This window comes from Ovis aries, chromosome Y (assembly GCF_016772045.2).
Source record: "Ovis aries strain OAR_USU_Benz2616 breed Rambouillet chromosome Y, ARS-UI_Ramb_v3.0, whole genome shotgun sequence".
NCBI lineage: Eukaryota > Metazoa > Chordata > Mammalia > Artiodactyla > Bovidae > Ovis > Ovis aries.
The window spans coordinates 20,385,828-20,402,915 of record NC_082741.1 but is presented as its reverse complement, the minus strand read 5'-3'; the positions used below and the strand labels follow the sequence as shown (position 1 = coordinate 20,402,915).

Here is a 17,088-nt window from a genome sequence, read left to right as displayed (position 1 = left end):
CTTCAATAATTTGTAAAGAAAACAAAGTGTCATTGTGTGAACAAAATATAGAGGTATCAAAAGAAAAACAGAGGAAGCTCCTGAAAGAATTCAACTCATTATTAACTATCTTTGATTTGCAGGCACAGAAACTGACTCAAGTTAATTCTAAGAAGCAAAGCCCTGATGTTATTATCTCTTCTCTTTTTCATTTTTCTTTCTTTTTTTTTTTTTTGTGAAAATTTAGGAAATTTAGGCTGGAGAGGGAAGAAGAGGATAGAGACTTCAAGTGCCTTTAAGGAGGAGGAGGAAAGAGAGGGGGTTGGAGATTTGATTGTGTTATTTGAACAGCATTGGTGAAGCTCAAACAAGGGAGCCATGCAGGCCTACGGGAAGAGTATTTCCAGAAGAACAACACTTGCAGTCTGGATCGGCAAGAAACGGAATTTGATGGAGGAAAACCAAGGCCTGTGTTGTCAAAAAGAGTACATTAGTGGGGAAAATAGTACAGTAGAAGACAGAGAATGGAAGAGAGGAAGCAGTCAGGGACCATATTGTGGGAACCTTTTAATTTGGCAATAAATACAACTTGTATTCCTTAGGAGCATACTTCACAGCAACTAACAGCAACAGTGTTGATAATACTAAGCAACAGTAAAAACACGTAACTAAAACATTTCGTATTTTTTACTATAGAAATCGAAGAAAGCAGATACATATGCAATAGTCTGCATATTTATTTATACAGAGAGTTTTCACCTGAGACCAGAACACACACACACTCTTTATACAACTAAAAGTGGTTTCAGCTGACACTTAGCAAAGTGCTTTGGCCCAAATAAACTAACCAGAAAGGCCTAGTAAAATATTCAAAGTGCAAATATATCAATCAAGCTTTGAATAAATAAACACAATTTATTTGAATTTGAATTTATACTCACGAAATTACCTAAAATGGAGACAACAAATTCACTGCAGCTTCATCATCTGTAGTCCTTCCTTTTCAGTTCTGAGAAGGATGCTAACCGCTTGGTGATGATCTCTTTCCAGCATTTTGTGAAAGCTTAGAGGACTTAAAGAAATTGAGGACTGGGGAGAGTGGGGAGAGACAAAGAGGAGGAGAAAGGAAGAGGAAACGGAGAGATTGCTCCTGGCATAGGTCTACAGACAGGATCCCAGCTTCCTGGAATGGTGCACAGAGATTGCTAGGTATCCATGCCAGAAGTGGAGAAGGGGTGACATTCAACTGCAGGAGGAGACTCAACTTCAAGAACCTAGAGGCAGCCAAGTGCGCTGATGTTAAGGCACCAATACTTAGAGGGTACCCCACAGGTCTGTGAAAGAGCCCTTGGAGACCGCAAGAAAGAAGGTTTCCACAAGTATAATCACAGATTAGATGGTTGGATACATTAGAGGAAGGGTAACTCTATGACCTGATAATTACTGAAATACATGAGACAATTCTTGCACATCAGACTGTGTCAAGAAAGACGGAAACTCAATCAGTTTGATACAATGGGAAATTACACACGCAAAGAATTAGCTGTTAACTGTACTACATTTGTGTCCAAGGCAAGATAAGATACAGAACCGAAATCTTCACATGGTCAACTCGGGTAAGACACATGTAACTGGAAATTGGAAGGAAGAGTTCCAAAAAGGCTTTAATCACCCTGGACTATTTTTGTCCACTATATTACGATTCTTGGACAACTCCATTGTAGCTTAAGGGTAAGAGAACTCAATTTAGCCCAATTCAAAAGCTGAACAGATTTCCTCTGTTTGATCCTTTTCAGTTACAACTATGGGTCCAGCGCAAATCAAAGTGGACGTCAAGGCTCTTTTTCCTTTGGGAATTTTAATTTGCTTTGCTACTGTGTCTGACACAGATATGCCGACCTCACTGTGACTACAGGCCAGCCAAATGGGAAAGGGGACAGAATGAATCAAATCCCCCTTTTGCTCACTCAACAGGAGGTCCACAGGCACCAGGTCTCATTCTATTAACTATCTCTGCTTCTCCAACTGCAGTCAGTGCTACACAGGGCCTGCTTCATGCTTGCCAGGATCTCTCACCAAACACAGGCATTTTAGCAGCTGGCATCCTTGAGATGTCCCTGGGCTAGGTAAAAGAACTCTGAGACAGTTTTCCTTCTCCCTTGGCTCTGTGCCTGCACTGAATGTATGCCTCTTCCTCAGCTGGGACAAAAAGCCACAGCTCTTCACTGATTAAATCCCGTGTCTGGTCCAAACTCACATCGTAGCTTCTCCATCAACCTCCACTGCACGCTTTCAGAGCCAGGTTATCTTAGATCAGCCCAAGAGGAACTTCAGAGAGTGACATTCAAGTCTGGCTATATAGCTGATACTGAGATCTGCAAGGCATGAAAACACTTCAAAATTACGTTGCTAAAACACTCTACAGATTATATGTATAGGAGAGCTTTCGAACTTACAAGTAACATCAAATACCAAAATAGGTTCTTACTTTTCCTTTCTCCACTTCTCTCATTCTCTCTCTCTCACACACACATGCACACATCCTTTTTACATGTTAAGACAATTACACGAAAAACAGATCATAGATTTTTAAATAGCACCTCAATATGAAGATCAAACAAAACTGTACTTCCTCTATTTAAAACACAATCACATAAATTACCCATCGGTTTCCCTATATTTGATATTATTGAATAATGCTATAAGTTGATCTTTTGGTTTTTAATGGGATTTTTAACTTTGACTGAAATACTTGCTTCAGACTTACTGAAGGCAGAATTAACTATTATTTTTCTTTTTTTGACCTCCTCCTTTTAGATTTGGGGGGTGATGATTCAAAATCAGATGTGTTCACAGTAATGGATGCAACTTCCACCAATCCTGGCTGAAGGGGTTCCAGTGATACCTGAATAACAATTTTTGTTTCAGGAGACAATCCTTCTAGCTGCTTAGGCTTCTTAAACATTTGATGACACTGGGTCTTGTGCTCCCTCTCCTCTTTGGAAGTTAAAAACTGTAGCCGACATTTGGAACACTGGTGAAAACTCTTTTCCCAGTGCCCTCGATGATGACGTCTGTATGCTGTTGCAGTTTGAAAAATTTTGAGACAAAACGGGCAAAGTAAATTCTTGGTGTTACCATGGTATGCTCTGAAATGTGCATCCACATCTGCAAAAAATGATGATCTGTAACTGCAAACCTGGCATACGTAGGGCATTTCACCAGGCTTATGATTGTCTTTCATGTGCTCTAAGAGAACCTGATCTGTCTCAAAGGACAACTCACAGATGTGACAGACTGCGGAGGGCTCCTGGGCCGTGTGGACACTTTCAATGTGACACTGCAGCTGGAAAGGAGTAGGAAACTGGCGGAGGCAGTGCTGGCAGGTGGTGTGGGTTTTCCAGCTGTCACCTCTCTGCCTCTCAAGTTCCAAATGGTGCTTCATGTGATTCATAAACTTGACATTTTTTAGAACTTTCAAGCAGCTGAGGCATTTAAACGCCGTGTGGGTCTTCGCTTCTGGCTGCCCAACTCCTCTATGCTCGCCATAGTAGAAGTCACGAAGTAACACAATCAGATTTCCTTCTGTGGGATCACCAATTTTGTTTGGACTTGCCAAATTTGGAAAATCAGTTTTTGTCTGTCCACTTTCCCCTAAAGGTCTTACAGGCTTGCAATGAACACTGTCCTTTGGAAAAGGTGTTGGACAAGGTTCTCCATTCTGAACATGGCCTAGTGAGGTATGGACACGGTCTGGTGTGCTTTGCTGAGTGGTCTCTGTATGAAAAAAACCTGACGGGGAAAAACCTAAAGAATGTTCCCCTACAATGCCATCACTGAGTTTAGGCCTTCTGGGATTTCTGCGATTTGTTTCACAAGGGGAAACTCGCTTTGATACATGAGGACTTTTATTCATATCTCCTGCAGAAACTGCTGTTTCTACTGGATGCTGCAATGACCTTGTGAAGGTAATCAAAGAAGAACATAACTCCTTCGAAAAGCCATCAGGCACTATTTGTGGTGAAAGATTTTTATAATCAGCTTGAGACGGAGGTTCAATAATAATAGGACTACCTGTTGATCTTGAGTCAGAGTCAGACACTGGCAAGACAGTCTTTGCTTCTGATGTAGGAGTCACATGACTAACAGGCTGTAATCTGTGAGCGTTACCTCTCCTGAAGTGACCACACCTTTTTCTCCTTGAATAAGAACCTGGGGTATCTCTGTTCAGTATGTTTGAAACGACTGGTTTTGAAGCTGAGCTCATCCCAACAAAGATCACGTCAGCATCTTCATTTCCATGTTCCACTCCAACCAAGATCACGTCATCATCATCATCATCATCTACTTGTTTTGTCTCTCCCTCCCTTTTCCGTACTTCTGGCTCTTGTTCTTCTTCACGTAACATACGTGGGAGTTCCATATTTTTAATACTTTCTTATTCTTAGAGGGTGCGGCCACAAGTCCCAGTGCTTCCTTTATACAAACTGCCACCTAAGTGTAAACATACTACAGATTAGTTAAGTACAGAAAAATGGGCTATTTGATTATCTCCAAAACTCTAGAGTACTTATACACACCCTTATCTTACAGACAAAGACACTGAGTGTCAACCAGACTCAATGACAGCTGAAAAAACTACGACTACAAGTCTCCATGGCTCTAGAATCATAGCTTTGTCGCATGTTCACTTTAACCTCTTCTACTTAAAAAAATAAAGAGGAAAAATAAAAAAAACCCGCCACACTGATCATTAGGTGAAATCACACGTAAAGGATGAGTATTTTTACAAAAGCATTGTTCTACAGCGTTTCGAAGCATGGACTTTGGAGTCATAGGAGAGTAAGTTGGAATTCTAACTTAACCACACACCAGTTGCGTCTTCTTGGGCAAATTTGTAACTTTTAAATGTGTTTCTGTATCTTAAAGACAAACATGCTTATTTCTTAGACTTAAGGTTAACAGCTTTTTTAAAAGGCATCAGCTATTCAATGGCATCTTGTTTTGTAGTAAAAATGGAAGAAAATGGATCTTAAATGCGCATTACAACCGATTCATAAATTCTAATTTCATAAATGTTAACAAACAAAATAGGTAGCAAATTCAAAGTATAATCTATCTATACCTAGTTAACAGACAGCATAATTCAATGTCAAGCACTTAACACAGGCCTAGGAAAAGGAGAATGGGCTCTCTTTGATAATCTCACCCCAATTCCACACTGATATATCCTAACTTTCTCCCTCTAATCCTGGCTAAACTTCAATCCAACAATGCTTCATCCTTTATGCCACATGTCTCTTCCCCACATAGCAGGCAAAGTGATGCCAGTCTTTCTCTCATACCAATATCAGACAGAGATATCACTCACACACACACACACACACACAAACACACACACACACACACCTGATATCCCTCATGAATACAGGTGAAAGAGTCCAAAACAAAATACTGGCAAACAAAATTCAACAGCATATAAACAAGACTGTATACCATGATCACATGGGATTTAGGGAGGTATGCAAAGTTGGTTCATGATAGGAAAGTCACCAACATTATGCCATTTTAAAACAATAAAACAAATAACACATCTGCCTGAAGAAAAAGCATTTCCTTGAATCTAGCACCGTTTCATAACCAGGGTTAAAAGAACACTTAATACTTAAGAACAGAAGAGAACTTTCTCAATCAAAGGGCACCTGTAAAAAGACCCACAGCTAACATCATACTTAAGAATGAAAAACTGAAAGCTTTCCCTCTAAGACTGGGAACAACACAAGGAAGTCTATTACACACTTTGGCTCAACATTATACTGGCAGTTTTACAACCAGAGCAATCAGGTAACAAAAGAGAATTGTTGCTGTAGTTTTAAAAAAAAAAAAAAACACAATGAAAAAACAAAAAACCGCCTTCAGAATGGAAAGTAAAAATCAAAGTATATTGGAGATAACATACATTTGTATATAGAAAATCTTGAAGAAAACCCAAGTATTAGAATTAATATAAAGCTTGCAGAATAGAAGACAAATATTTTAAAAGTCAACCACATTTTACACTGTAGCAACAAATGTTGTTGAGTAAATACTTGAATCTACACTAGCATTCAAAAGAATACTTAGGAAGTCAGAAAGAGGAAGACAATATATTCTTTTGAATGGCTGAGTAACACTCCATTGTGTATATGTACCACAGCTTTCTGATCCATTTATCTGTTGGTGGACATCTAGGTTGTTCCATGTCCTGGCTATTATAAACAGTGCTGCGATGAACACCGGGGTACATGTGTCTCTTTCAATTCTGGTTTCCTCAGTGTGTATGCCCAGCGGTGGGATTGCTGGGTCATATGGCAGTTCTATTTGCCATTTTTTAAGGAATCTCCACAATGTTCTCCATAGTGGCTGCACTAGATTGCATTCCCACCAACAGTGTAAGAGGGTTCCCTTTTCTCCACACCCTCTCCAGCATTTATTGCTTGCAGACTTTATAGGAGTCAATTCTAATGAGACGGATGAAACTGGAGCCGATTATACACAGTGAAGTGAGCCAGAAAGAAAAACACCAATACAGTATACTAACACATATATATGGAATTTAGAAAGATGGTAATGATAACCCTGCATGAGAGACAGCAGAAGAGACACAGATGTATAGAACAGATTTTTGGACTCTGAGGGAGCGGGAGAGGGTGGGATAATTTGGGAGTTAATAGCACTGAAACATGTACACTATCATGTAAGGTAGTCGCCAGTCTATGTTTGATGCAGGATACAGGATGTTTGGGGCTGGTGCACAGGGATGATCCAGAGAGATGATATGGGGTGGGAGGTGGGAGGGGGGTCAGGATTGGGAACTTATGTACACCTGTGGTGGATTCATGTCAATGTATGGCAAAACCAACACAGTGTTGTAAAATAAAATAAAGTACAAATAAAAATAATAAAAAGGAGAGAAAGACAAATATCATATGGTATCACTTACATGGACTCTAAAATATGACACAAATGAACTTATCTATGAAACAGAAACAGACTCACAGACATAGAGAGCACACTATGTGATTCCCCAGAGGGGAAAGTTGGGGTAGGCACAGATTGGGAGCTGGTGATTAGCAGATGCAAACTATAATATATACAAGAGAGAAATAACAGCGTACTGTATATCACAAGGAACTATATTCATAATTTGTGATAAACAATCATGGAACAGGGTATGAAAAAATTGTATGTGCATATGTGTGTGTTTACATATGAAGGAAAGGAAAGGACAACTGTTGGCAAGCACATACAGAAACTGGATCCTTGTGTGTTATAGATAGATTTTAAAATGGTGCACCTGCTACAGAAAACAGTTTAAAGGCTCCTCAAAAAACTAAAAAACTAGACCTGATACATGATTCAGCAATTCCACTTCCGGATATAAAATCAAAAGAAGTTAACATGGGGTCTTGGGATATCTGCAGAGCCGTGCTCACAGCAGCACGAAGCACAACAACTAAGAGGTGGAAGCATCGAAATGTCCATCAAATGTGATATATACACACAATGAAATATTATTTAGCCATATAGAGAAAATTCTGTCACATGCTACAGCATGCATGATCATTTCAGACATCAAGCCAAATGCAATAAGCCAGTCGTACAAAAAGACAAATACTGTAAGTTTCTACTTGCATGAATTAGCTAACACAGTCAAGCAATAGAAAGGAAACAAAAAAGAACGATGGAGTCCATGGTCTAGGTCAACGGGCAAGAAAAGAGGAGTTGCTGTTTAATGGGACAGGTGATGGGTACAGAGTTTCGATTTTGCAAGCTGTAAAGGTGTAGAGATCTGCTTCATAACAATGTGATAAGGAATTCTCTGGTAGTTCAGAGGTTAGGACTCCACAGTGTCCTATCAGGGGCCTGGGTATGATCCTCAACCAGGAACTGTCATTCAAGCTGCACAACACAGCTAAAACAATGACAACAACAACAAATCAACACTGTGACTACGTGTGTGTATATGTCTTAGTCACTCAGTTGTGCCCAACGTTGCATCCCCAGGGACTAAAGCTCACCACGTTCCCTTCTCCATCAGATTTGCAGTGGGTTGCCATTTCTTTCTCCAAAAGGCTGATGAAAGTGTGCAAAATACTTAGCATGCAAAAATGGGTAAAATGGTAAAAATTTAACTTAGATGTTTTCTACAACAATTAAAAACAGAAAAGCATTTAATAACCAGGAAAAGAATTTGAATAGACATTTCCGACTCTTTGCAACCCCATGGACTGTAGTCTACCAGGCTCCTCCATTCATGGGATTTTCCAGGCAAGAGTGCTGGAGTGGATTACCATTTCCTTCTCAAGGCGATCTTCCCCACCCAGGAATTGATCCCAGGTCTCCTACCTTGCAGGCAGACACTTTCCCTTCTGAGCCACCAGGGAAGCCCTGAGCAAAATGTCAATCAGTCTCACTGAGATACTACTTCACACCAGACTACTTCACACCCAATCAAAAGGACGAATAATAACAAGTGCTGCAGAAGATGTGGAGAAAAGGAATCTTCATGATATTGTTGAGGTAATTGCTGTAAAATGGTACAACCACTCTTGCAAAAGTGGTTGGTCAGTACCTCAAAAATTAAATGTAGAGTAGAGATATGATCCAGGAATTTCCCTCTTTTGTATATATGCACCAATACTGAAAATGTTCAGTCCATGCAAAATCAGTGTTCACAGCAACATTACTCGCAATAGCCACAAAGAGTACACCATCCACGTATTATCCATTCATTGACGAATGGATAAACAAACTGTGGTATATGCTCAAAATGGACTGCATGGAAGCCATTTACCATATTCATATACCATATTCAGCCATAAAAATAAAATAAAAACATTCACTGCTATACAAGCATGAACACGATGAATCTTGAAAGTACACAAACGAGGGGACTTTCCTGGCGATCCAGGGTTTAAGACTCTCCACAGGTGCCATCCCTGGGCTGGGAACTAAGATCCCACATGCCACATAGCTAAATAAATAAATATTTAAAAAGAAAATACGACATCTGAATAAAGCCAGACACAAAGGTCACACATTGTATGTGGGGAACTGTAGGTAGAAGACAAGCAGGAAAGAGAAGCACTCTGTAATCCAAGTGAAACATTTTTTTCAGGGAGGAGGAAATGAACTACTCTGATAAAGGCTGCCAACAAATTAAATAAAATAACAATTAAAAGTTCACCACTGAGTTAAACATTTGAATTCACCTGTGGCCTTGACAAGAGTGGCTTTATGGGAAAATGAGAGAACTCGAGATAACAAAGTCTAGGAACAACTCTGCAGAGTTCTATAACAGGCAAATATGAAATAAAAGCAGCAGAAGCAGGAGGTGTCAACAAAAGATGGATTTTTAACGACAGGTCACGTTATAGTCAGTCTGTTTGCTGATGGGAACCATCCAGAGAAACAGAAACCTTAATCCAGGAGGACAAAGAGGAGACTTGCGAGAATATCAAGAAATGAGTAGGTCTAGAAATGAGCAGATCAGGAATTGAGTACATCAAACCACAAGAGCACACAAGCTGGAGAAGGCAATGGAAACCCAAACCAGTACTCTGGCCTGGAATATCCCACAGGTGGAGGAGCCTGGTAGGCCGCAGTCCATGGGGTTTCGAAGGGTTGGACACGACTGGGCGACTTCACTCTCATGCACTGGAGAAGGAAATGGCAACCCACTCCAGCATTCTTGCCTGGAGAATCCCAGAAAAGGGGGAGCCTTGTGGGTGGCTGTCCATGAGACTGCAGAGTCAGACACGACTGAAGCGGCTTAGCAGCAGTAGCAGCACACAAGAAGGGTACACAAGCCGAATAATTTGCTCACATTGACAGAGCTGAGATCATATTAAAAAAAAAAGGCTGGCATAGTATATTAATGGGTATGGTAACCAGCCTTCAAGTGAATTCAATCTCCTGATATTCCTACCCCTGTGTAGTTCTCTCTCAATCTATCACAGGGTAGACCTGTGAGACTAAGCAAATACACAAGTGCAGATGTGTAACATCTCAAAAAAATCTGCACTTTATCATGGGTGCAAGTACTTTCCTGAATCACTCATTCTGAGTAAAGACAGCAGCCTCCACAAGAGAAGCCCCTTGGAGAGGCCCACAGAAGGAGGAACTGAGGTTAGAAGAGTACAGACAAGTGAGAGAGCTTAGATTCAACTAGCTAAGTCTTCAGAGGTTGCCAAGCCAGACAAAAGCTTGACTACTACCTCAGGAGAGAACCTAGGCCAAGAGATAACAAGTGGTAAGTTCTTTCAAACTATTCCATTTTGAGATCATAGGTACAACACAAACATTTCAAGTTCTAATACCATTCACATCATACTTACACACAGATCAGTTCTCCTATAAATATAGCAAAAATCAAGACACACACACACACACACACATACACACACACATACATACACACACACACACACACACACACCCCTATCCACAGCACGGAAACACAGGAGTTGCCTGGCAGTCCAGTGGTTTGGTTAGGACTCAGCCCTCTCACTGCCAGGATCCTGTGTTCGATCCCTGGCTGGGGAACTAATATCCTATGAAGCCACATGTTGTGACCAAAACAAAACATGCAGTGAAGTTCAAAGCTGTACCAGCAAGATAAGTATACAACACAGCTGTAGGCACAAGTGGCTGGGCATAGAGCTTCCTATGATCTTGTTTACTCGCATGAAATGAACTCAGATGGTGCCTCACCCCCATCCAGTGGAGTTCACTTACTTAATGAAGAAAAGCCCTTAAGGGTACAGAAATGAGCAAGTAATCTCACGTGAACATGTTAAATCACAGGATAATTTCTCTGAATGAACCACCGAATTCATTCATTCATTTGGCCATGCTGTTTGGCTTGTGGGGTCCCAGTTCCCTGACCAGAGACTGAATCCAGACCACTGCAGTGAAAACCCAAAATCCTAATCACCAGGCCACCAGGGAACCCCACACCTGCATTGCTTTGCTTTGCTAGCTAAAACCTTAGGATATGTGCATTGCCCCATTTTAGCCTCACCAAGTGGCAGGAGTCAACTCTACACAGCTTAAGACCCATGGTGCTCTTACTTTTTTTCTTTCAAGAAGGCAGGAGAAAGCAAGTCACCCTGCCTGTTTTTAAGCTTGCCACTCAGAAAGCTGCAAACCTGAAACCATGATGGCCCTGAAGTCAGCACCCGCAATCAGGGTCACGTAATCCCCAATCAGGAATACTCTCTCTCAACAGCAACGTGTCAGCCGACGAATGAAAGGAGAAAAACACAAAGTAAGAAAGCCACAACTTTGTCCCTTGTTGTAAAGATGTCTGTCACCTTACCTCAGGGGCCCACTGAAGTCCTGAGCGCTTGAGACCTCCCAGGCAGCACACGGTCACATCCTGGGGACAAGCAGAGGAAACGGCCAGGGTGAGTCCCCTGTTCCGGGAACATTCTATCCCCCCAGGCCCTACCTGGTCCTACCCTACGGATGCTGACCAGGCGTCTCACACTCAACCAGACCAAGTGATTGAACTCCTTTGCCCTGAGCTTCTTCCTCCCACCTCCCTTCTCTCAGTAACAAACAAATACCTCATCTGCCAACTTCCCGAACCAAAGGCCTGAATCTCGGGGCCCCCAGGGACGGGGCAGCCCTGGAGTCTGAGGAGAGGCCGAGGAAACAGGAAAACGACCAAAGCACCAGGGCAGTGAAGAGGCCACTAGATCGATTTTTTTTCTTTTTTTTTTGCTGCGCTCGCCTGACTATGCCTGGGTGCAGGACCGGGTTGGGCCGTGAAGATTTGTGTGTGTGTGTGTTTAAATCATTAGGTTCCACAGGAGAGCTGGGGGTGGTGCCCGGGGCCAGGGGCCTAAGAGGCCCTTTCCGCGAGCTGACTTGTGCCACCCACCCCCGGGCCGGAAAGCTGCTGGAGAGCTGAGCCCGCCCAGACTAGAGAGGAGAGAGGGCGAAAGGCGCCTGAGGCCTGTGGGTCCTGCCGCACGCTCCCTCCTGAGAGCCCGCGGGCCCTCACCAGCCGCCCCACCGAGCAAGACCTCGTGCGAGTGGGGACCCGAGAAACCCTCCCTTTAGCCGTCAGGCACCTCTTAGGCTGAACCACGCTCCAGTCCTTACCAGCCCCCGTTGACGGAGGAGACAGAACTGCCTGCGGCTCACCTGCCTTAGGCAGTTCCCGGATCAAGCCTGAGGAGGCGAGCCCGAGGGGATGACGAGGCAAGGCGGACGGGACGAGGCTTCCTCAGGTCTGGGGCGCCGCCTCAGCTCCCCCTACAGGCGAGCGGGCTGCCTCCGATGATTGGCTGCCAGGTGTTGGCTCCTGCCATCTGATTGGCCGCGAGGCTGAGTTGGGCGCATGCGCGCGCGATGGACACCCCCCCACCCCCTCCCCCCACCCCGTAAAAGCACCCCCTGTGGGCGTGGTCAGGATGAATCTGAATGTCAAGGATCTTGGGTCAAGATTGCTCAGCTCACCGAAGGCGAAGAAAGAAAAAACAGATGGCACAGTCGCCAGGGCACAGGGCTGAGAACGGCCTCCGAGTCTAGTAGGGGAGTCCAGTGATGGTGTCCGGCACTCACAGCCCTCAGGGGTGACCTCCCTTAAGCCAGTTCTTTGCTTAAGGAACTTGACCTTACAGTGAATCTTGGCGCCCCTCCTCTTGGAATTACATTTCAATCAAGGCAGGGCAGCCTGCCCCTGTTTTTGCACTGTCTATTGTGAGCTGAGAATGAGCTTTACTTCTTCTTCTTCTTCTTTTTAATTTTAGAGCTTTACACTTTTAATGGCTGAGGAAAACCGAAAAGACTTTTATTTTCTGACGTGGAAATTGTGTGAAATTCAGTTTTCGGAGTCCTTAAATTTGGAACAGGGACTTGCCAGTTTCTTTCGTTGTTGTCTATGGCTGAAAACTTAATGGCCAATGATCATATTCGCAAAGCCTAAAATATTTCTTCTTTGGCCCTTCACAGAGTCTTTTTTAAATGCCCTGTGCTGCTGGAAGTCTCCTAGTAGACCGTTGAGATCTCCTATGGGAGGATAAAGTTTTGGTTTTGTTACATTATTTTCTTCTCTAATATATTCATTTTTCATTCTTTACTAATTTCATTCCTTCACATCGCTATAAGTTTGTTCTGTTGCTCATCTTTACAACTTTTTGAGATAACTGTTTGTAACTCTCATTTCTCTTGTATCTAATGCTATAAATTTACCTTAATTTGTTGTTGTTGTTCAGTCCCTCAGTCATGTTGGACTCTTTGCAACGCCATGGACTGCAGGCAGCACACCAGGCTTTCCTGTCCTTCACTGTCTCCTGGAGTTTGCTCAAACTCATGTCCATTGAGTTGGTGATACCATCCGAACATCTCATCCATCGCCGCCCACTTCTTCTCTTGCCCTCAGTCATTCCCAGCATCAAGGTGGTTTCCAATGAGTTGGCTTTTCCCATCAGGTGGCCAAACTATTGGATCGTCAGATTCAGCATCAGTCCTTCCAGTGAATATTCAGAGTTGATTTCCCTTAGGATTGACTGGTTGAATCTTGCTGTCCAAGGGACTCTCGAGAGTCTTCAACACCACAGTTCAAAAGCATCAGTTCTTCGGCACTCCACCTTCTTTACGGTCCAGCTGTCACATCCATACATGACTGTGGGGAAAACCATAGCTGTGACTAGATGGACTTTGTCAGCAAAGAAATGTCTCTGCTTTTTACTAGGCTGTCTAGGCTTGTCATAGCTCTTCTTCCAAGGGCCACATATCTTTTAAGCTCATGGCTGCATTCACCATCCACAATCATTTTGGACCCCAAGAAAATAAAGTCTGTTACTCTTTCCATTGTTTCTCCGTACAACTTTAACTGTGTCCCGCAATTTTTGCGAATAGGCTGTTCATTATCATTCACGTCCGAGTATATCCTAATATTCTCTTCTAAAGACAAGCCTAAATATTGCATGGGCTTCCCTGGTCACTCAACTGGTAAATCGCTTTCCAGCCAATGCAGGAGACACAAAAGGCCTGGGTTCGATCCCGGGTCAGGAGGATCCCCTGGAGAAAATGAGGACAATCTGCTCCAGGATTCTTGCATGAAAATTCCATAGAGATATGTGTTAAGATAGTTATTTGTATTTTCCAAGTGAATGGCATTTTCAAAGACGTTTCTTGGTCAATTTCTCATTATTGCATTATAGTCAGATGACACAGTCTAAATATTATTGATCCTTTGTATTCGAAGATTTCCGTTAAGTATGCCGTACTTCAGATTTCCATCTCCGTGAAGTCAAAATGAAGTGGGTGTTGTGTAGAGAAAACACTTGCAATGTCTGAAATGTGTGTATGTGAAATGACTTCCTTTATGCTTCACAATTATTCCAGCATCTTTCAGTAGGGTACCTTTAACTAAGTTCCAGGGTTTTCTCAAATTTTACCAGTTTTTCCACAAATGTTCTTTCCTAGTTTCATAGTCCCATATAGAATACTGAACTGCATGAGAATATAGAGCAAGAAGCTACAGATACCTCCCTTAGCTTACTCTGGTCTATAGCTGTTTCTTAAACTTTCCTTGTTTTTCAAGACTTTTGACAGTTTTCAGGAGTCCTTCAGGGACAGGTATTTTGCAGAATGACTCTCTATATGGGTTTGGGATGTTTCTCCTGATTGCCCTGGGGTTTATATAATTGTAGAACTATACCTCCAAGGCAAAATATCTTTCTCATCATCTCCCATCAAGGATTCATACTATCAATATGACCTACCACTAGTTCGTCTGCTAGAAAGTTGTCTCCTTCCTGCTGACATATTCTGTTCTTGGAAACAAGCCGCTAAACACAGCCTACATTTAGGGAGGGGCATGGAATCTCATCTTGAGGAAAATATCGAAGAGATACACAAATTACTGAGTATACAAGTTAATTGAAACTCCTTTGTAAGGAAGATCTGATCCTTCTAGCCATATCTTTTAATGTTAAATTAATTAAAGTAAAGATTTAATAGGTTTCCCAGTTGGTGCTAGTGGTAAAGTACCTGCCTGCCAATACAGGAGATGTAAAAGATGTGGGTTCAGAGGAGCCTGGTGCGCTACACTGATGGGGTCGCAAAGAGTTGGACAGACTGAAGCCGCTGAACACACACAAAGATTTAATACCGCAGTCGCACTGGCTACATTTTAACATTTGCAAAGTGGCATATTAGATACGGACATAGAAAATATATTTTACTGAGGATTCCTTAATGATCGGGTTGTTAGAGATTTGTGCTTCCACTGCAGGGGGCAGAGAGTCAATCCCTGGTTGAAGATCTAAGATCCATTAATCCTCACCGCAAGGCAAAAAAAAAAAAAAAAAACAAAGAAAGAAAACAAACCCTGCTGGATGAATACTCCATCTGAATATACAGATAAAGGATATAAACAGAACACCTCACAGAAAAGAAAAGAAACATAAGCATTTATATAAGTGAAAAGCTGATCGCCCTTATGAGGGAATATATGTAACAATTATGAAAATGTTTTCTATTGCTGCAGAAAGGTCTGTGAATAGCACTGACTTAGGTCATTGTTTTTCCAACCTTTCTTCTTTTCAAATGTGATGCATATTAACACATGAAACTGCTTTAGCTCTGTCTCAAAAATTTGCTATTTTCACTATCATTCAGTTCAAATAATGTTTTTCCCATAACAATTTCTCTTAGGAGCAATAAGTTATTTAGGTTCAGAAGCAGGAGAAGGAGAAGCCTAAACCACAACATTAAAGAGGCTTGTGAATTGCAGAGGTGCCGCTTTTGCACTTTGGGTTCCTGGCAATCCTTACTCTATCCTCAGCCTGTGTGCAGTGCCATTGCTTCATTTTCAAACTTTGGGAGTTCTGTACTCCTCAGTTATCTTTCTGGGGTTTTGTTTGGTCATGCCACAGAAGCTGTGGGATCTTAGTTCCACAACCAGGTGTTGAACCCTGGCCATTGACCGTGAAAGCATCAAGTCCGAACCACTGAAGCAACAGGGAATTCTCATACCTCTTTCTTTCTTTCTTTCAAATATTTGTTCATTTACTTGGCTGTGCTTGTTTTTAGTTCCAGCACAAGGACCCTTCAATCTTCATTGTAGCATGTGGGAGCAGGAATTTTAATTGTCACATGTGGTATTTTTAGTTGCAGTATGTGGGATCTAATGCCCTGACCAAGGAATGAACTTGGATGCCCTAATCTGGGAGCACCGAGTATTTCCACCGGACTACAGGGATGTCCTTCCCATGAATGAACCCAGGTCTCCCACATTGCAAGTGAATTCCTTACTGTCTGAACCACCATGGCTTTGACTATAAGAATTTTGGTCAGCAGAGTGATGCCTTAGCTTTTTTTTTTTTTTTTCTTTTTTAATGCTGTCTATGTTTGCCATAGCTTTCTTCCAAGGAGCTAGCTTCCTTTGATTTTGTGGCTACATTCACGATCCTCAGTGATTTTGGAGTCCAAGAAAATCAAACGTGCTGTTATTTTCAGTTGTTCACCATTTCCTTGCCATAAAGTGATGGGACCAGACGTTGTGATCTTCGTTTTTGAAATTTGAGTTTTAAGCCAGCCTTTCACTCTCCTCTTTTGCCACCATCAAGAGGCTCTTCACTTTCTGCTCTTAGGGTGACATCATCTGCATATCTGAGGTTGTCGCTGTTTCTCCAGCAATCTTGATTCCAGATTGTGCTTCATCCGGCCCAGTGTTTTTCATGATGTACTCTGCGTTTAAGTTAAATAAGCAGGGCAACAGTATATAATCCTGACGTACTCCTTTCCCTATTTGGAACCAGTCGCTTGTTCCATGTCCAGTTCTAAGTGTTGCTTCTTGACCTGCATACAGATTTCTCAGGAGGCAGGTCAGATGGTCTGGTATTCCCATCTCTTTAAGAATTTTCCAGTTTGTTGTGGTTCACACAGGCAAAGGTCTCATCACTTCATGGAAAATAGATGAAGAAACAATGGAAACAGTGACAGAATTTATTTTCTTGAGCTCCAAAATCACTGCAGATGGTGACTGCAGCCACGAAATTAAAAGATGCTCACTGCTTGGAAGAAAAGTTGTGACAAAGCTAGGCA

At 42.2% G+C, this 17,088-nt stretch overlaps 1 protein-coding gene across 1 annotated transcript; it reads right to left on the bottom strand.

Annotated features, from left to right (window-relative positions):
• Positions 1-2,779: 2,779 nt before the first annotated feature.
• On the bottom strand, positions 2,780-4,372 carry LOC132659026 (zinc finger protein 280B-like; the record flags this gene model as incomplete). Its single annotated transcript, XM_060408530.1, has 1 exon — positions 2,780-4,372. A coding segment is annotated over one exon (1,593 nt), but the record flags the coding sequence as incomplete, so codon positions are not given.
• Between the last annotated feature and the right edge of the window lie 12,716 nt (positions 4,373-17,088).